Raw genomic sequence first — 21444 nt, forward strand, 5'->3', positions numbered from 1 at the left:
AGATTTCTAGGCTAAAGTTTTTCAAGACAAGCTTTGAATGTTGTCTTGATGAAGAGTTTGAAAACACTAAAATTTAAAGCTAGACAGAGCGACAAAGATGCCGAACGAAAGATAAAACAGACAGAACAATGGATGTATGGATGCACAAACGGATGCACGAACAGATGGACGGATTTCAACGTTAGAAATTTTAATCAATTCATTCATTGTTCTATCAATTTCAGATTCAATCCACAGACAGAGACAAATCGAAAGATGGATGGATTTCAAATTTAAAAAGTTCCATCCATCCATCCATCTTTTGATTTTTAAATGCAGAATTTCCATCCATTCATCGATCATTCTATCCATCTCTAAATATTGATGGATTTTAAATTCAGAATTTCCATCCATCCATCCAGCCATCATCTACAAATTTAGAATTTCCATCCATTTATTCAGCCATCACTCATCCTTTCATTCTATCTATCTATCTATCTATCTATCTATCTATCTATCTATCTATCTATCTATCTATCTATCTATCAATCTATACATACACACACACGCATCCATTCATCGAACATTCTATCTATCTATAAATATTGATGGGTTTTAAAATTCAGAATTTCCATCCATCCATCCATCCATCCATCCATCCATCCATCCATCCATCCATCCATCCATCCATCCATCCAATATTTCTGTATGTCTGTGGATGAATGGATTTCAAATTAAGAATTTCCATCCATTCTTCTTTCTTTCTATCTATCTATCAGTCTGTTTATCTGTGGATGGATAAATGGATGGCAATTCAGAATTCTTAACAATTTTGCACTCTAAAACAAGGCTGACAACTGCATTTTGCCGCTATGTGAACAGACAAAGATAACTTGCTCAGATAACTGGACTAGGGCGTCCTTCTGGGAGGAGTTTTTTTGGAAGAGAGAATTGTTTAAATAATCTGACAGAGGATATGTCAGATGTTGAAAACGCTGTCACAACAAACCTGCTATGATAACAGGGAGTTGTCTACACAAACCAGAGCAGTGGGGATTTGATCAAATTAGGGCTGCAACGATTCATCGAGTAACTCGAGTTAATCGAATCAAAAAAATCCTCGAGGCAAAATCATCTGCCTCGACGCTTCGCTTAGTCCATTTAACTACACACAGATATTGGAGAAAGACGTTTTTTGTGTAAGGACTCGGAGTATGAGCGGATTGCGGTTATATCCGCGGTTCAGGTGCGTAAACATCCCAAACATTGCAGGTGGATGAGAGAAATCGTTAATATGTTGATTTTAATAAAGACGCGGAACTCTCATATCACGCTAAAATACAATGAATGCGTGTCGTTCTTTAACTTTCGTTTTCAGCTCATGTCGAGATCCAAAGACCGCAATGCGAGAGATAGAGAGAGAGAGAGAGAGCGGGCGGGCATCAGCACTGGTAATATCATTTAATATCGCTGTTTTTAAATGAAGAAAACTGTGTGTTGAGCTTCAGGATGCGACGCTGAACATTTAAGTTTCATTTGCGGCAGTTCACGCGTCAGCTGAGGAGATACAAGCAACTCCAAACACATGAACTCGATGGAGTTTGCAGCTTTGCACATGGATCACCGTCATTGTGATGTGTGTGAAATCTTTAATGAGACTTTATATATCCTACTTGATAATATCTTCGAAATGCACCATTAGATGTTCTCAATACTAGGCGCAACAAATATCAGAACAAGCTGTAACGTGCGCGTGTGCGTGTGTGTGTGTGTGTGTGATTAGCAGCGCTCGTGCTTTCAGAGCTCAGAGCTGCGTGCTTTCATTGATTTGTGTAATTTAAATATCACACTTTAATCATATTTATAGCTACTAACTTAAAGCAAGCTGTGTTACAATGATGAATGATTAGCTCAAAAGATCAGCATGTGTGATGTACTTTATCTGAATTAAACATATCTCGCGTTTGATCACGTTCTAGCGGTTATTCCTCCGTGTGATGTATAGGTTGTCGACCCTGGTTTATGTAAATGTAATTTTGCCAAAATAATTTTTTTTTTGTTTTGTTTAGCAACCTACTTCAGTGTAGCTAATATGTGACGATCGGGTGCGGGTGGATGGTTTGCTTCTAACAGCTGATTCGGTGACGATAGAGCTGATCCGCACATCTCTTATTCCAAGTTAACCTGTCCAATATGTTTTGCTCCAGTAAAGGAGTAAATAAGACAGTAAATGCTTATGTCATGCCTGAGCTGAAGCTGATACATGAAAGTTAAGTTGCACAACATAAATACAATGTTTAGTTATTTATATTATTTATAGAATATTTATAGAATATTAGAATATTTATATTATATAGAATTTATAGAATATTTATATTATTTATATTGGCATTATTGTTATTTATATTACTACTATTTAGATTTATTGGTTGTAGGTTTAGTTTTAGATTGAACTATGTTTACCTTTTTAAAGTAATTTGAAATAGATTTTTATTTAATATAATATGGCAATTGTATGCATTAAAATTGTTTAGTTTCACAGTTATTAATGTATGCAATTTCAGCAATAAAACTTAATTTTTCTAAAAAGAAGACAAATTAGATGTTAATTTTAAGATACCCGTCTTATTGTCTCTTATTGCTCTTTAATAAAGAAAAAGTAATTATTATCCGATTAATCGATTAATCGATCGATTAAGTGGTAGATTAATCGATTACAAAAAGAATCGATAGCTGCAGCCCTAGATCAAATGCTCCAGCACTTAAAAGGAGGAGCAAGTCTCCTGCAGTCACTTCCCATGACAAGAGGGGCTTTGTCTGAACTCAAAGGAAAAGTTTGCAGCACTGCTAAAGATACTCTAAAAGGAAGCAACTGGAAATCAATTTTCAGTGTGATGTTGAGAGATGTCAAACGCCTCAAGGCAAGTATGACTAAGACACATCAGCGGCACTAGAGTGCTGTCACTGCAAGTTGCGTTTTTCAACAGCTCTCCGGTCTGTTTTCTTCTGTTCTGTTCAATAAAGTACCAAACAGGGAGAGAGAAACACAAGTACTCAATCGCAGGTCAATGCTACTGAGGTCTCAGATGATGCATTTAGTGATTCATAGAGAACACTAAGGACACTATTTTCCGCTGGTTTTTAATATTTTATGTTCATTTTGCTTTAAAGGGTTAGTTCACCCAAAAAAGAAAGTTCCGTCATTAATTACTTAACCACGTCATTCGACACCCGTAAGACCTTTGTTCATCTTCGGAACACAAATAAAGATATTTTTGTTGAAATGGCTCAGAAAGTTTCCTCTCTCAAAACCCATTAAAGGCACTAAAGACATTGTTAAAAAGTCAATTTCACTACAGTAGTTCAACAATAATTTTATGAAGGGACGGGAGTATTTTTTTGCACACAAAAAAAAATCTAAAATAAATATTTATATCTAAAATAAGACAAGTTCTTGTCTTCCATCTGGGCCTCTGAATGAACTCACGAAGCACCGCGACGCATGCGCGAGAATGTGACGTAGCACTGGCATTCTGACACATGACCCGGAAGCGAGGAACTTTGTTTACAAGCAGAGGAAGACGCATCTTATCTAAGCTGTTAAATTCTAAAAAAGTCAAGTCATATAACTACATTGCTGTATCGTCACTGTATTTATTTATTTTTTCGAATACCGGCTCTACTTAATAGTCTCACGCATGTGCCATGGTACTTTGTGAGTTCATGTCAGAGGCCCAGACGGAAGACAACAACTTGAAGAATTTGTTACAATTTTAATGAATTTTAAAAACTATTCTCATCGCTTCATAAATGTATTGTAGAATCACTGTAGTGAGATGGGCTTTGTAACGTCGTCTTTAGTGCCTTTTATAGGTCTTGAGAGAGGAAATGACTGTGGGCATTGGAGGCCTTTCTGAGCCATCGGATTTCAACAAAAATATCTTCATTTGTGTTCCGAAGATGAACATAAGATGATGTCTTACGGGTGTCGAACGCCATGAGGGTAAGTAACTAATGACAGAATTTTCATTTTTGGTGAACTAATCCTTTAAATATAAGAAGAGTGAAGAAAGATATCATACTGCTTTGCCTAAATTGCCCTTTTGCCTTTTCTCCTCCGTAACTCAGAGGCCCAGCAAGAGGAACCAAGTTTTCCAGCACACTGACAGTAGAACTGTGCAGTTCTCTGTGGACCATGGACAAAGAGTCTCTGTACCCACCTCTTTTCTCTCCATCTCTTTCCTTCATTTTCTCCCTTTGTCTCATTGAAAAAACAGGCACATTTAAACTCTGCCATTCTACACATCCACTATTAATTAGATGTCAAAGCCATATTCTTGCCAGAAAATCTACACTTTAGCAAAACACAGGACTGAAAAATGTCTGTGTAATCCCCGCAGGACGTTTATCACGTCTGGGCACTGGGCCTACAGTTTTAGATGCATATTTTTCAACTGGACTCTTTACAGACGAGCGTACGACTTTAGCTGAACACCAGCCGGGAAGCAGAGTTTATCTCATTACTGAATTATGCTATAGTTCGCATTTTAAACATGGAAGTGATTACAAAAAATGGCGAGCAGAAATCATGATTGCGATACCATTCGTCATGAATCAAGTTAAATCACTGTGGTTCTGTTTAACTAGCAGAGACTGGAAAAAATAAATAAAACATTTGTTGGACTCTAACTTCATATTTTGTGTTATACTATTGCTTACTGGTTTTATTCACTCTGCTTCTCATTGTACATGAGAAGGTCAATCTCACCTGACAAAAACATGACAAAAAATGTATGGAGCTTACAGTGCATCTGGAAAGCATTCACAGATATTTCCACATTTTGTTATGCTACAGCCTTATTCCAAAATGGATTAAATTCATTATTTTCCTCAAAATTCTATAAACAAGTCCCCACAATGACAATATGAAAGTAATTAAATGTAAATAAGAATTCACAGCCTTTGCCATGACACTCAAAATTGAGCTCAGCTGCTCCTATTTCCACCGATCATCCTTGAGTTGTTTCTACAGCTTGATTGGAGTCCACCTGTGGTAAATTCAGTTGATTGGACATGATTTGGAAAGGCACACACCTGTCTATATAAGATCCCACAGTTAACAGTGCATGTCAGAGCACAAACCAAGCCATGAAGTCCAAGGAATTGTCTGTAGACCACTGGGACAGAATTGAATCGTTGGCACAGACCTGGAGAAGGGTACAGACATTTTTGCAGCATTGAAGGTCACAATGAGCACAGTGGCCTGCATCATCTATAAATAAAAGACATTTGGAACAACCAGGACTCTTCCTAGAGTTGGCCGTATCCGAACTGAGCAATCGGGACGAAAGGGCAGATTTCAAAGAGGTGACCAAGAACCTGATGGTCACCCTGATAGAGCGTCAGCGTTTTTCTGTGGAAAGAGGAGAACCCTCCAGAAGAACAACTATCTCTGCAGCACTCCACCAATCAGGCATGTATGGTAGAGTGGCCAGACGGAAGCCACTCCTAAGAAAAAGGCACATGACAGCTCGCCTGGAGTTTGCCAAAAAATGTTTGGTCTGATGAAACAAAGATTGAACTCTTCAGCCTGAATGACAAGTTTCAAAACCAGGTGCCGCTCATCACCTGGCCAATACCATCCCTACAGTAAAGCAGGGTGGTGGCAGCATCATGCTGTGGAGATGTTTTCAGTGGCAGGAACTCGGACACTAGTCAGGATCGAGGGAAAGATAAATGCAGCAATGTACAGAGACATCCCAGATTAAAACCTGTCCTAGAGTGCTCTGGACCACAGACTCAGACCTCAATCCTGCTTCAGTGGGAAACCAGTCTTGGGCTACAGGGTGATATGGCTTTCAAACAAACTTATTTCATGTTGTGATTATGGGGTATTGTTTGTAGAATTATATTAATTAAAATAATGAATTTAACATAGTTTGACACAAGGCTGTAACACACATTTATATGGAAAAAGTGAAGCGCTTTTCCAGATGTGAATAATTTCCAGATGCACTGTATCTCACCCCAAAAAAGACACAAATAAGATTTTGCTTAAAGAAAATATAGCCTATTTTTGGGAAAATTGACATAATTTTTCATGATAATTTCCAAGTAAATTCTCATTGTTGTAATGACATTTTTTAAATAAATAAAATAAGAATTATTAATTAAAAATAATTAAAATAATATCACACATTAAATATATACAACATATAGTTAATTGTTTTTGGGGTAGTTTAATTGATTATTAAAAGAAAATGTGCTTAACCATCATAGAAATCAAAATGCAGGAATCTCTCTTTAAACAAAACATAATTTCTTATTTTCATCATTTGATTTTGTCGTGAAATGTGACCTGTGAGATTCACCTAACAAGACCCCTGGTAAAATAACTAACGCCATCTCTTGTGGCTTACTGCTTTAATAAACCTGCTGTTTAGCTCTCAGCAGGGATTCAGACAATCAGATTTTGGACCTAGTTAATTTCAAGTTTTTCTGATTCAAGCTGACATGGTGCTAGACTGAACATACTTGACCCTTTGGATCCAGATGCAGTAGTCTGTGATGTAGAGGTCATTGAGGATATAGGCCGGATCGTTCTCCCTGAAGATCTTATGGATGGCTAGCAGACATTTCAGGATGCATGCCTTCCCTGTGACAAAGAAAACATGCACTGAATCAGTTTAAACACAGAAGGGTGTATTCTTTAGTGAGGTTCATGCTTAAATCAGCGAGGTAACAAAAACCTAACTGACTGGATCTATATTCTCTGAAAATTTTTTGCTATACTTTTTTTATACAGTAAATGTATCTTTTGTCTTTCCTTTTGTTTTAAGCAGTGGAGTGAGTTAGTAATTAACTGTGTAACTTTGTTGGAGCAAAGGGGGAAATCTATGCTGACCAAATGCTTTTTGAGATGATTGTATTTTCCATTCTGGCAGAAGCTTCCACAATACACAAACACCCACAAACACACAAACACCTTAAGGGCACCGCGCCACAGCGATGATATTTGTTGTCATAACACCCGTCTCCCAAATATCCCCTCAGCGCAAGGAAAAGGGCTCAGCTGTGAAGGAAAAGCAGGACCCCGAGGATTCTCGAGCTGCCCAAAGAATAGCCTGGCAGCCGGTGGAGACATTCCAGCCGCCTCAGAAAACAAACAGTGCACTCGCACCGAGGAAAGCCTTACACAAACATTTGGTTCCCATTTAATCTGGAGCTCATACCCAGAGAAGCCGCCATGGCTTCCAGCTTCAGGACATGCGAGAAAAACTCCAGGAACTTGAACCACACTCTGTCTTTCTCCATTCGTCTCCCCCCTCTCTCTCTTTCTCTGACTTTCATCCATCTATAATTGAAGGGTTTTCTACTTTTCTTCACTGCTCCCTGGGAGAGTGGAGGAAAAGAAAGCTTTGGATTCTTCCGAAGACCAGCTGTGGGACTGTGCGGTGCAGTGTGTGCTGGGTTTAGATTGCATGTTGAGCCAGTTAATCATGTGCTGCAATCAGGCATCTCAGGGGAAGAAGTTAAAGGGAGAAGAAATAAAAAGAGGAAGAAGAGAAATGGGGTGACAAGGTGAGATTCGGGTACTGGAAGCACAGATGGTAAAGGTCCACAGGGTGCCAAAATTTAAAAGGACAATCTCACGAAGCTTGTCAAAAACATGCCTAGATTCAAAAGAAAGTAAATAATAAAAAACTAGCATTAATAAAATGAAACCCATTATCAGAAGTTCACTAGATACCATCCTAAACTTTGACATCAAGGTTTACTAAAATATAATTACAATTTGGGATTTATATGTTGCTTGCAAAACATGTCATCAGTACACAAATCTACATTTGAGTGGAGAAATATTTTGCTAATTGTTCTGAACTGTCATGAAAATCATGTAAAAGATTTTGGTGTGGAATATGACCTGGATGTGTTGTTGACAAGCTTGGTGAGATGCGACCTTAAACCACCCAATTATTAATATTACAAAAGGGTGGCAATGACTGTTTTCTATGTGGAAAAACCTTACATGAGTGAACAAAGCAGCTAACCTCGACAAACAGCTGCAAAAAACATATTAAAGAACATTGACACCAAATTATGCTGCATCAAATGGGCTACATCTATCATCGTGAATCTGGCAATGTACTTTTCAAGATTGATCACGTTGGCTTAAAGATGACAATTCCTGCGGAGAAAAACAATGAATCTCAATAAACCAAGATGGAACTTAGCAAAAAAAGTCAAGCTCTGAATGATGTAAAAGGGCGTTTTAAATGCCATGAAAATGAACCTGCATCTAAACCAAAGGATAAAACAATTTCCAAAAAATAAAGCACAAACACACACCAGATCAGTATATTAGAATGATAAACTGGAGTAATGGCTGCCGGAAATTTAGCTTTGCCACTACAGATATAAATAACATAAAAAAAATAAATAAAAATAAATAAAAATAAATTTATATATATATATATATATATATATATATATATATATATATATATATATATATATATATATATATATATATATATAAAAGAAAACAATTAAGCCTGGAATTAATCCTAGTATATATAAGGGGTACTTAACATTGTGCTACGGAGGTAACCATGACAAAAAGTGGGGAAACACTGTGCTAACTGACAAGCCAAAACCAATGCAAAGCAAAACAAGTGGAAACTGAACCCAAACTATGCAGTTAAATGAAATACAGGCATGCCCCAGAACGTTGAGCATTTATATTTGCCCATAGTGCATCTTTTAGGTTGTTATCTATAGTCTCCCTCCTCAATCTCCTTGAGGGCCGCTGACTTTAGCAGGATCTCTCTGAGAACAACCAGACAAGCTGCCAGAGGGCTGTTCAAATATTTACCCCTGGATAGCATTTCCATCACGGCTTTCCTCGTGCAGGATCATTAATGGGTTTGTTTTCCTACTACCTACAACTGTTTGCTTTCACTGCTGGTTAAACGAAGTGCTTCAAATTAGAGTACACACACATCAGATACACACCTCCATTCATGTTCCGCCGACAAATTAATTACCCAGGATTCACGGTGTGACAGGGCAGCCTGCTTTCCGAGGGGAGTCATACCGCTGTTACCGTTCATTAAAGGGGAGCCTTATTGCTCGTGGGGCTTTGATGGTTGTAAATCTACAAATTGTAAACTGAAGTGAAATGTCACAGACTTTGCGTGATAATATATGCCAGTGAGTGGATTACAACCCAGCGGTCTGTTTAAAAATCTGTACCGTGAGGAAAAGAGTAAGAGGACCAATGTAAACTTCAGAGAACAGATGGATATAATACTATCAAGTAATTTTTAATAATAAAAAATAATAATTTGTTACATTTATATAGTGCTTTTTTTGGGTCCTCAAAGTGCTTTACATGAAAGGGGGGAATCTCCTCAATCACCACCAATGTGCAGCATCCACCTGGATGATGCGACGGCAGCCATATTGCACCAGAACGCCCACCACACACCAGCTGATTGGTGGAGAGGAGACCAAGTGATTAAGCCAATCAGAAGAGGGGGATGATAAGGAGGACATGATGGACCGAGGCCAGTGGGCAAATTTGGCCAGGACACTGGGTTTACAACCCCTACTTTTTTTCAAAGGACATCCTGGGATTTTTAATGTCCACAGTGAGTCAGGACCTCGGTTTAACGTCTCATCTGAAGGACGGTGCTCTTTGACAGTATAGTGTCCCCACCACTATACTGGGGCGTGAGGACCCACACAGACCACAGGGTGAGTGCCCCCTGCTGGCCTCACTAACACCTCTACCAGCAGCTACCTAGTTTTCCCAGTTGGTCTCCCATCCAGGTACTGACCAACTCAACCCTGCCTAGCTTCAGTGGGAAACCAGTCTTGGGCTACAGAGTGATATGGCTGCTGGCATTTTAAAAACCTCTAAAGGAAAGACAACTCAATTGAAATACAATTTCAACCCAATTAGGAAACGTTCAAAAATCATTTGCTGATGTTCTCCGATTAAATCCGTTACTGTACTGTTGGTACTAACAGGTGTTCCTACATACTTGACATGGCAGATCACAGCGATGCTCTCCCATTGGTTACTACTGCTCATTTGCATATAGCTGAACTCAGCTTAACAAGGAAGGGTAGGCAATGTTTTTCATAAACACTTTTTGTTACTGGTTGAAAGTCTCTTCACATCCTGATAGCAATATCCAATAGAGCATCCAATAGAAGAAGTGGTCTAAATATAATTTGGTTTTATAGATATATCTTCTGTGGAAGTCTCAGGACAAAAAAATTGTTCACCCAAACACTGCATTCGGCCCGAATGAAAGTGTAGGCTGTCCTACTTGCTTTTCAACATATGTATTTGCATACTTCCACAAACTCTGCTCACGCAGACATCACACATCACCAGCGCGTTTCATGAGCCTATGCAGAGTCGTAGACAGACAAGTCACAGAGCGCCACAAATAAACAGCAGCCACCTTTTAAAGTTCTTCCCGAACAAAAACAAGCAGCTTATGCTGCGTTCACGCCATAACTACCATAATTAAGAGACAGCAAGTCTCTTAGTCAGTGCTTGTTGTATTATTGTAATGCTATATGCTTAGAGACATGGGGTAATTTAAACAGTCTCTTGCAATGCTTTGCAGACTCTACTGGCTTTAGCGATGCTCTGAAGGGGTCCCTGGGAATGCTGCCTATGTTTGATCATCAGGGATCAATTAAATATTTACTGTATATCCAAATGTATGTACATCAAGGGCCAACTTTTAAATGTCCATGACTTATATAGTGAACGTTGTAACTTTGCAGATGTTGTTTATGCTGAATCAGCAACATTACACACTAGCTTAAGTTAGAAAAGTGAAATCATGTTTTACCACCCCTTTAAAATACAACATGAAATGGCATTCCCAAGCAATAAAGTATGAATTAATGCAGGGTGGGACTTGATTTTATCCATCTTGATTTGACTGGATCATCATGGTTAGTACTAAGCCCCACTGGAGAGTATTGTTGCACTCTGTCCATCTAATCTGAAATGTGATTTAAGAAATGCTTACAAGTAGCCAAACCAACCAGCTCTTTGGACTTCTTTCACTATAGAAATTTCAGTCAGAATCTTAATCTCAGAGTTTGAGGATAGCATTGATTGTTTTGTCTTAAGCTTTCGTTTTTCAGAGATTATAAAACCTTTCTTTAGAATAGTGTGCACAATAAGACCAACATTTATTATGAATGTAAATTATGTTTTTTTGTGTTTTTTTTGTCTGGTCTTTAGAATCAACCTGAAAGCTAAAACCAACCCTTACTTTCTCCATACACATTTTTTTTTTCTTCATCTAAAAAGACTTCCCAGTTGAAGTCTACAAGGGCCTTCCCTTTTCATCCGCTTGTCATAAGTAGACAACAGTTCCTTTTGGAGGAAAATGCTTAATTTCCCCCCCCTCACAATGAACAACCATTTTTGGGCCTAAAATGGGTCGCAAATAACATTTCTTAATGAAATCTTCCATGAGTACACGTCTGTGTTCTCAGTCTGTACAGGAAGCTGCCAGTACCTGACATGAACCTGCGATCAGTGAAGTGTGATTTTGCTTATCTTATCTTGTTCTGTCATGTAGTCTCTGCTCTGACTTCTCAAATCATCCATACACTGCTAATCCAAAATCTTACAAGCCCTTTAATTGCAGTTATTTATAAGCACTAACATCGTGTTTACACAGCATTTCTGTCTCTCCCACAGATGGCTTCTTTGATTTAAAGGTTGCTCCTCTCGCAGAGATATCAAAGGCAACAGTGTCTACTCTGCAGAATCGCTGATTTCTTCAGAAGTAAGGAGACATCCCTCTCGGATTCCCTCATTCTTAACCTCCCTCCCACTTACTCTGACAGAACAGCAAGACTAAGCACACCAAGACATGACCAATCTGTTGACTTTCTTGTCATGGAACATGTCTTTTAGCAAAGCACCCCGCTGTTCAGGGAGCGTTAAATTTGGTCCGGAGTGAGCAGCGCTGTCTGCTGTGGGTAAATGTAGGTTGCCTGTCAAGCTCTTGTTGTCATTAGTCTCTTAAAGTCAACATGAAATCGCATTCACAACTCACGCTTCTGTAGTGTGACGTATTTCTGAAATTTACAGAGAACAAAATATGTGGGATGGGACTTGAGAACAAATAGTTTCACAGTAAAAATATCGAAACATTCTTAAAATGAAAAGATAAAGCTTTTTGACCAGTAAATGAAGGATGAAGGTCAAGTTCATCCTTAAGAATATTTCATATGTCAATGTTAAAATGCCTTTTTTTCTAAAAAAACAAAAACTTCACTCCAACAGAAAAGCAAAGCAAAACGATTTATAACAGTAGCCTGATACAATATCAACTACTTTTTTTATCTATTGGATCAAGTCATATGACTGATAAATTCATGATAAATAAACATTAAACAAATGAAACATTCATCTAATCATTTGAAGAAATCTGCCTTCTTTGTTGAATGAGATATGCTTGCTTTCATTGTGGTGGCAGCAGGGATTCTTGTAATGAGGTGGAGGCACTGCAGGGTTTATAGGGTGAAGAACAGGTCATGCGTTTATTCTTGACCCTCAACCCTATCCTTTGGTGGCTTGGAAATGGCTAAGAGGTCTGGAAGTTTAACTGGGAAATAAAGAAAGAGGGACAGAACTCACCAGACTGAAAAATGCAAGCAACGTCTTTCACAGCTCTTGTGATCAGGGAGAAATGTCGAAAGAGCGGGTAGCATAAAGTCCTCCTGCCGAAAGACACCAGCACGTCTTGTACCGAGTGATACGTCTGTAACACACACACACACACACACACACACACACACACACACACACACACACACACACACACACACACACACACACACACACACACACACACACACACACACACACACACACACACACACACACACACACTTAGTAAATTGCTCCAGATCTGTCTAGGCATATTACATCAATCATTTTTTTTACTCCACTGGTAATTACAGCAAATTGCTCTAATTATTCCCAACGACTTCTCGTTTTATTAGCAGGGTAAATAGTAGGTCAACTTTTAAACACCTTGCCAAGCAGCGTGCTTAATTCTAGACAGTGTTTAATCGCTTGCCTCAGAGTTCTTCATAGTCTAAGCATCAACAGACAAGTGCTTTGGGGGAAAAAAACACATGTCTTTTTTCTCTCTCTCCCTTTTCTCTTTGCGTTTTCCAGCCTCCCACTCTCCCTCCCCTCCACTATTCTCTCAGCAGCTTGTTAAGAATGCACCCGGAGTCATTCTAGCATGTCACCATAGCTCATGCACTCCCCCAGGCTATTAAACACTGGTGTAAATAAGCCTGCTGAGGGGGGGGGGGGGGGGGGGGGGGGCATAAGGAGCGCTGCCGGCCGGGGGTTCACACTTGGTTAGGCAAAACACAGGGTGGAGAGGAAGAGAAATGAAGGAGATTGAGAGAGAAAGAGAGTAGGAGACAATGACAGGGTGTTGAGAAACTACATTAGCATTTCCTGAAGGAAATACCAGTGCTAGCAAGATAGCTAAATAATAGTTTTAGGACGCTTCGGTTTCAGGTCATTGTTCTCTGTAGATGAAATGCCTCAGAGGCAGTGTCCTGGGTTCTATTGGCTGCGCATAAGAGTCGTCACATAATGCAACACTGTCTTTGCAGCAGTAGGTGGCTTCATATGGTTAAATAGATGCAAGAATGAAAAGACCAGTCACAAGTCTGTATGCAAATAACTGCGAGAAAGAAGACAACCGTAATTTGTTATTGTGCAAATATTAGAAGGATGTTTTGTCATCATTTACTCATTGCATTTCTTATAAAAGAACCGAATGAATCAATTAGCTTGATGAGACAATTCACTAAAAATAGTAAGTGCTAGCGGGCTTAAAAAAAACACACACACACGCACACGCGCACACACGCACACGCACACACACGCACACGCACACTTTTAGAAATGCCATCAACTTTATTACTCAGACAAAAATGAAACTAGTGACAAGAACCAAAGAGCCAGATATATCCAGCTTGTGCACAAATAATTCAGCCTGAGTGAATCAAATCAACCAATTCGTTGAAAAGAAAAGACTCAAAACTGGCTACTTTTCATGAACTCTTAAAGAGAACTATGTCAAGATTGTTCAGTGAATAGCATTGACAAAATGGTCTGTTCCTCACACAAACCTTTCATATGATTTCAAAAGGCTTATATAGGTCACATAGACCACTTAAAACAAAAAATACGTAGCACGCAAGGCTGAAATGATCCACATATCAAAATTTCAGCGTCTGTACTTGAAGCTGTTGATGCTGATGCAGAAATTGTATTATTTTTTAACAGCAAATATTGATTTAGTTTGTATGTCAACTCAATTAGTCTAGTTTTAGTTAATAGGTAATGGGTTTAGTTCAATTTGAATGCATCAATTAAGCATTTTAAGATTTCCATACTCATCCTAGAGAAAAACATCTAATAACCTGTTAATATGAATGATATTAAGGTTTGAACATACAATACAGACACAGATTTAAAGGGATAGTTCACTTTGAAATTAAATTTTGATATGTTTTAGCTTACCTCATGGGCATCCGAGATGTAGGAGTTTGTTTCCCCAGTAGTTTCAATTTTGATCATTTTAGGTCAAACCGTTCTTGTCTGTGCCTCACATAATGCAGGTCTATGGTCACCACCTCAAAGAGCATACACAGAGAAGTCCAAATTAAACAATCCCCCATCGTAAGTATACACTGATGGCCTAAGACACGAAACGAGTGGTTTGTGTGAGAAAACGAACAGTATTTATATCCTTTTTACCTCTTGTACACCACTACGTCCGACAGATCCAAGGGCGCACGTGCGTGTTTCCTGTTGTGACAGTCGCGCGCACTGGCTTTAGTCTGCGCAAGCGTGGAAAGCGCCGGAAGTGGTATCACATTCTTGATCAGTGTATTCTGGTTCAAATAAATGTGGTTGTGAAAAAAAAAATCAACGTTGTCTGTTAATATATCGAAATCATCCATTGCGATGTCCTGTACGTCTAAATATGTTTAGATCTTCACAGTGAAAGGTAACACTTCCCAAATTTCTGTGTAAACAATGAGAGACGTACACGTGCGAGAGATCCACTTCCGGCCCTTTCCGCACTTGCGCAGACTAAAGCCAGAGCGCGCAAATGTCACAACAGGAAACACGCACGCCCTCGGATCAGTCGGACGTAGTGGTGTACAAGAGGTAAAAACGTTAGTTTTCTCACGCAAACCGCTCGTTTCGTGTCTTAGGCCATCAGTGTATACTTACGATGGGGGATTGTTTAATTTGGACTTCTCTGTGTATGCTCTTTGAGGTGGTGACCATAAACCTGCATTATGTGAGGCACAGACAAGAACGGTTCGACCTAAAATGATCAAAATTGAAACTACTGGGGGAAACAAATACTCCTACATCTCGGATGCTCATGAGGTAAGCTAAAACACATATCAAAATTTAATTTCAAAGTGAACTATCCCTTTAACTGCTGTGACACATACCACATATTTATCTTAAAATTAAACAAAACGCTTCTCATAAAGAAAACAGAACATGGCCTTCTCAATTAATGATATATGCACTCTTTATAACAACATGCATACAACATTCTTTCAAGAAAACATTTATTTGTATGAATTAAATATAGATTAATCATTATTAAAGCTATTAAACTGATTCAGTCAAGAATATCAAGGGAAATTTCTTTTTTTTGTTTTGTTTGATGAACATTAATGACGGACAGCAGCAGGTTTATTAGGACGAATCCACAGATCCGACACACTGATACACATCTGATATTCTCCATTTATGGTCAATGTTCAAGACATTACCAGCTGCGTTTACCTGAAGTCACTGAAACTGACATTTTGACAATTTTGTGTGTGTTTGTCCGTTCAAGTCCGAAAAGACACGAAAGACAGCTTGTGCGCCGACATCTGAGAGGCAGCTTTCGGATTGTCTGATTTTTTTATATATCTGTTCTTCTCTTTCTCCCACATTTTTGAACATTTTATGAGACATGCAGCAAGTGTATGCCAACAACATTCATCCCCGTTTGGTATTTTACAAGTAATATGTGCGCATCCACAATGCAGGGCATCGGTTCTGAATGGATATCTACCCAAAAGAGTCCCTCCCTAACACTTTCATCTCGTTTTCATCCATTGATGGAAAATGTCAACAGATTTATCATCATAGTTTTTGCCATTCAAAACTGCTTTATTTAGTTATTGTCCTGTTTTCATCAGTGATTTTAAAAAAATTTGATGATGAAAATTATTCGGCAATGAAATTAACACTATTTAATTCAGAGGTCAGATGTTTAGGACAAAACCCTAACATGAATATTTGAGGAATATTAATATAGAGTTGCCTTGCAAGCACTAAAAAGGAAACAGTGAAAGAGGAAATGAGGGGGACAGGGTTTGTGTTGTTTTGTGTGTGTGTGTGTGTGTGTGTGTGTGAGTGAAAGAGAGAGAGAGAGCAGGCAGTTGGAGGATGTCATTACCACCCTTCCATTATCAGTATTGCAGCGGAGTGCTGGCTCTCAGCGCGCTGAGCTGGGAGAGGTGTCGGGTTACCCGTCCTCATTGTCACACTCACAGTGGAAATGTGGGGGATTAGGGACTGCTGCCGCCCCAGGAGTCAGGATACACGTACACACGCACACAAAGCTTGGAGCTCTGCTCACCACACGCAAGCAGTTTAAGGTTAAATCTGTCCCTCGCTTTGGTGTCCACTTTGGCACAGGATAGATTATGCTGATGATGAAAATGTAAATGCCTTTCAGCTACATTTCACTAGACACACATGCAAGTTTATGCAAATCAGGGATAGGCAGGCGTAATCGAGTGCTTGCTGTCGGAGACACCAATGATCGATCATGAAAACATTGTTACAAGATTGTTTTTCAAATTTAAAACATGGTTGCATTATGAGCAGTGCCTTATAGCCAAGAATGCAAATCAGATGTTTTGTGAATGTTTTTTATGCATTACACATTCAGACAAATTAATTGGTGCTGTAAACTGGTGTGTTGCATCTGGGTAGGATAAGTGTAAAGAACATACCTCTAAAAATTGCTGAGCTTACAGATAGATGGACAGTGGTATAATCTGCATGTATTTTAATATCAGCATTGGTTTCAAAAGAGAAATCACATCACAGGAAGACAAATCTCTTATGTAATGTAACCAGAATGTTACATACTCTTATCTTAAGCTTCTGTTCAGGCAAAATTTGCGACGTTAAGCACAAGTAACATCATACAACGAGTACGATGCTGTCTGGATCTGCGTCCATAAACACTACCTTTCTCATTCCTTGTATAACAAACCAGTGTTATTTTACTATTATTAATTTACTATTATAGTATTTCTGGATGTTTTGAAATAGATTTTTATTTTTTATTTTAGTAATTTTAGTACTTTAGGTTTAAATTTTCCTCTTATTGAGAATTTATCCCTTTCCTTCAGTATTTAAATGACCAGTTCAATTTACAAAAATACTGTATAGTGAACTGTGACAACTGTGTAGAGTATAGTGAACCAAAAGAACAAGTCAGCAGTATCTTCATAAATGTGTTGAATCTGTCTCTTATGTTCTCTTGTACGCCTTAAGTTCAGCCTGATAGATGTGAGCAGAGGCAAAATTTCCATGTTTTTCGACCTCTCTTTCCACACTGACAGCTACTCTCTGCACTGTGCTCTTGGCATTGTGCTGATGCTTACAACATTACTATAGCAACTGAAGTAGATACACAGGATATTGACTACATTGTTTGTATAAACAGATCAGATTTAATCACTTGCAGAATGGCAGAGCAGACAGTCAGTCCTAAAGCTCAGATTTGAGCAAAACCAGAGTCTCCATATACACTGGTCAGGAATAGTGTTATGACCATTGACAGCTGAAGTAAATGACACCGACTATCTCTTCATCAGTGCACCTGATAGACTGGGTGGGATATATTAGGCAGTAAGTAAATAGTTTGCCCTCAAATGTGAACTCAGAGTTGGGCAAGCAGAAGGATTTGAGCAAGGGCCAAATTGTGAAGGCTAGACGACTGTGTCAGAGCATCTCTAAAGCTGCAGCTCTTGTGGGGTGTTCCCCGGTCTGCAGTGGCCAGTATCAATCAAAAGTGGTCCAAGAAAGGAACAGTGGTGACGAAAGGGTCATGGGCGGCCAGGGAAGCGAAACGGATCAAACAGATGAGCTACTGTAGCTCAAATTTCTCAAGAAGTTAATGCCGGTTCTGACAGAAAGGTGTCAGAATACACAGTGCATAGCAGTTTGTTGCGTTTGGGACTGCATAACCGCAGACTAGTCAGGGTGCCCATGCTGACCCCTGTCCACCACCACAGTGCCAACAGTAGGCACGTGAGCATCAGAACTGGACCGCAAAGCAATGGAACAAAGTGGCTTGGTCTGATGAATTACATTTTCTTTTACATCACGTGGATGGCCGGGAGTGTATACGTGGCACCAGGATGCACTATGGGAAGAAGGTAAGGCCGGTGGAGGCAGTGTGATGCTTTGGGCAGTATTCTGCTGGGGAACTTTGGGTCCTTCTAAATTGAGGATGCTACTTTGACACGTACCACCTACCTAAGCATTGTTGCAAACCATGTACACCCTTTCATGGAAAACGGTATTCTCTGATGGCTGTGGCATCTTTCAGCAGGATAATGAGCCCTGCTATAAAGCAAAAAGAGTTCAGGAATAGTTTGAGGAGCACAACATCAAGTTTGAGGTGTTGACTTGGCCTCCAAATGTTCCTGATCTCAATCCAATCGAGCATCTGTGAGACGTGCTGAACAGACAAGTTCAATCCATGGAGGTGACACAACTTACAAGATCTACTGTTAACATCTTGGAGCCAGATACCACAGCACACCTTGAGGGGTCCAGTGGACTCTATGCCTCGACAGGTCAGGGCTGTTTTGGCAGCAAAAGGTGGACACAACACAATATTAGGAATATATTTAGGTCATAATAACCTGGCCAGTGTATGTGAACCCTTTCAAGTTTTTGTTAATGGTCACCCGCTCATTCATTTTTTGTTTGTCATGTTTTGTTGTGCTGCTAAATGTATGACATACCTCCAGCCAGCTGAGAGTACCGCTGAGCTTCCTGATGGTCCAGGCTGACTCTACCTGCAAATCCCAACAGCATTGATAAATATTGTCATCAACGATCATACACACTACACAAAACTGAACCATACTGATGTCAGACAGTATACAAGGTAGACTATATAAAGCTGGTCAAATGTTAGCATAAAGCTGCAGTCACACTAGACTTTAAGATTTTCTATGAATACAGCAACAGTCACCGTATGATGCCAAAAAACATAATTACACATATAAGATAGGCCTATGAAAAATGTAATATACTTTACTTTATTGCAATGCTGCAATTTTAAAGTAGATTTAAAGTTTGCGCTCTTTTATTTTAACTAAGAGGTCAATCAGATCTTATATCAGTCACACGTCTTCATGTGATATGAATTTGCAGGACAGAGTTCACCAAACTTGAACTTTGGAAAGCAGCTAAATTCATGAGCTTGCATTTTCTTGTCTCCTACATTTGCATGCCTATGAACGATAGTCAATGAAAGGAAAAGTGCAGTGTGACCATCCCTCAACTATGACTCGCACTTAACCAATATTAAAGTTTAAAATGCTATAATACTGATTATTTTTCTAAATGCACTGACATCCGAAAATGGTTTATTTAAATTGTAATAATAATATCGATCAATATTACTGCACTTTTGATGCAGTAAGCATAAAATACTTACCAACCGCAACATATGAATGGTAAAGTACACAAAATAATATCAAATGTCAGCCATTTATTGGTTATTAGAAATAAAATGACTATAATTAGTGGCTTAATGGAATCGTCCAGAATCTTGTCTCTTTTCATTAAATCAATGGGGATGAAAGAACAGAAATAATTGAGTAAAAGAGGGGAAATGTCACTCACATGAGCACCACGGTTCAATGAGAACAAGCGCTAACCACCAAGACACAGGTCCAAGGCTAAATTTATCACTTTAGACATGAGAATGTTTTAAGAAGGTTTGATATGTTCTCTAGCTATTATGATTGAATCAAAGCCCAGATTTCAACTGTACATTTAACATATGTTGAAAGCTTTGGAGTCAATCCAGCAGACCTCTTTAAAACTGAAGCACGAAACATTCTATTACTTCAGCTTCAGAAGCCGTGTTTTAAAACATAACCACCATTTTTATATTTTTCATTTTGCTTTTTACAATTACTACCATGTGCAGTGGCCTCCAAAGAGATTCTTGGGACTATCTGGAAAACATTATAAGAATGTATCAACTTCCTGCACGTGAAAATGCCAGGATCCGGACGCCAAACCCACTTACTAGCTGAGAGAGTCATCTGTGGCTTTCAAGCGTGCACTTACATTGTGCTCTCCCTCCGTAGTGCGCACATCGTAGACATACGCGAGAACGATGTCCACCAAACCCAGCCAGGCGTGGAAGCGCGCTTTCTTATCCAGCAAGTACGAGCGGTTTGTGAATTTCCTCATCTGCTCGTTTTCCTCTTCTGTGAAAGTTATTGCTGGAAGTAAAGAGAAAGAGAAACATTCGGTGTTGTTTATCAAGTTATCTCAGGGAAGTACAGTCAAAGTCAATTTCTGGCAAATTCTCCCCCAAAAAACAAGTTTAAACGCAGGGCTCCAGCAGGGAATGATGGATGCCTCTGCTCCACGGAGAGCTTTAAGAAACAAAAGCATGCTCGCCGCAATTATTTTTGAATCAGAGTCGGAGACGAGGCTTTTGAAGCATAGAAAAGTTACCGCACGGGAAGAGCAAAGTTACAAAGCTTGATTGATGCCCTAAACTGACTAGATACTGCACCAGGGAGGAAGGAGTCGAAGGGAGGGCAGCGATAGAGAGAGAGAGAGAGAGAGAGAGAGAGAGAGAGAGAGAGAGAGAGAGAGAGAGAGAGAGAGAGAGAGAGAGAGAGAGAGAGAGAGAGAGAGAGAGAGAGAGAGAGAGAGAGAGAGAGAGAGAGAGAGAGAGAGAGAGAGAGAGAGAGAGAGGCAAGTCAGCAGTTTAGTAGCAGCTGAAAGTGATCCCCCTCCTTGGCTGCAGTGCTGCCCCTGATAGAGCCCCTTGTGTGCATGTCCACACACACACACACACACACACACACACACACACACACACACACACACACACACACACACACACACACACACTTTAAGCTAGAGCTGGCAGAAGTCAAGTTCTGGCTCTATTGGGATCTGCTGGATTCCAGCGACATGACGACTGAACAGCTCCCCCTTCTCTCTCTCTATCCCTCTCTCTCTCTGTCTACCTGATTTACCCTCTAACACAGCTGCCTCCACCTGGCAGGAAACACTGA

The 21444-nt window shown here is 39.4% G+C and overlaps 1 protein-coding gene across 3 annotated transcripts in view; it reads right to left on the reverse strand.

The window, feature by feature from the left end:
* Positions 1 to 21444, reverse strand: part of shq1 (SHQ1, H/ACA ribonucleoprotein assembly factor) — a 48567-nt gene that overhangs the window by 13928 nt on the left and 13195 nt on the right. For all 3 annotated transcript variants that reach the window (XM_067460219.1, XM_067460218.1, XM_067460220.1), the window contains 4 exons: positions 20477 to 20634; positions 19135 to 19188; positions 12668 to 12791; positions 6514 to 6634 (listed from right to left, as the gene is read on the reverse strand). In XM_067460219.1, the coding sequence (XP_067316320.1) occupies positions 6514 to 6634; positions 12668 to 12791; positions 19135 to 19188; positions 20477 to 20634 (457 nt within the window). The remainder of the gene's footprint in view (positions 1 to 6513; positions 6635 to 12667; positions 12792 to 19134; positions 19189 to 20476; positions 20635 to 21444) is intronic.

Source organism: Pseudorasbora parva, chromosome 12, assembly GCF_024679245.1.
Source record: "Pseudorasbora parva isolate DD20220531a chromosome 12, ASM2467924v1, whole genome shotgun sequence".
NCBI classification, from domain to species: Eukaryota; Metazoa; Chordata; class Actinopteri; order Cypriniformes; family Gobionidae; genus Pseudorasbora; species Pseudorasbora parva.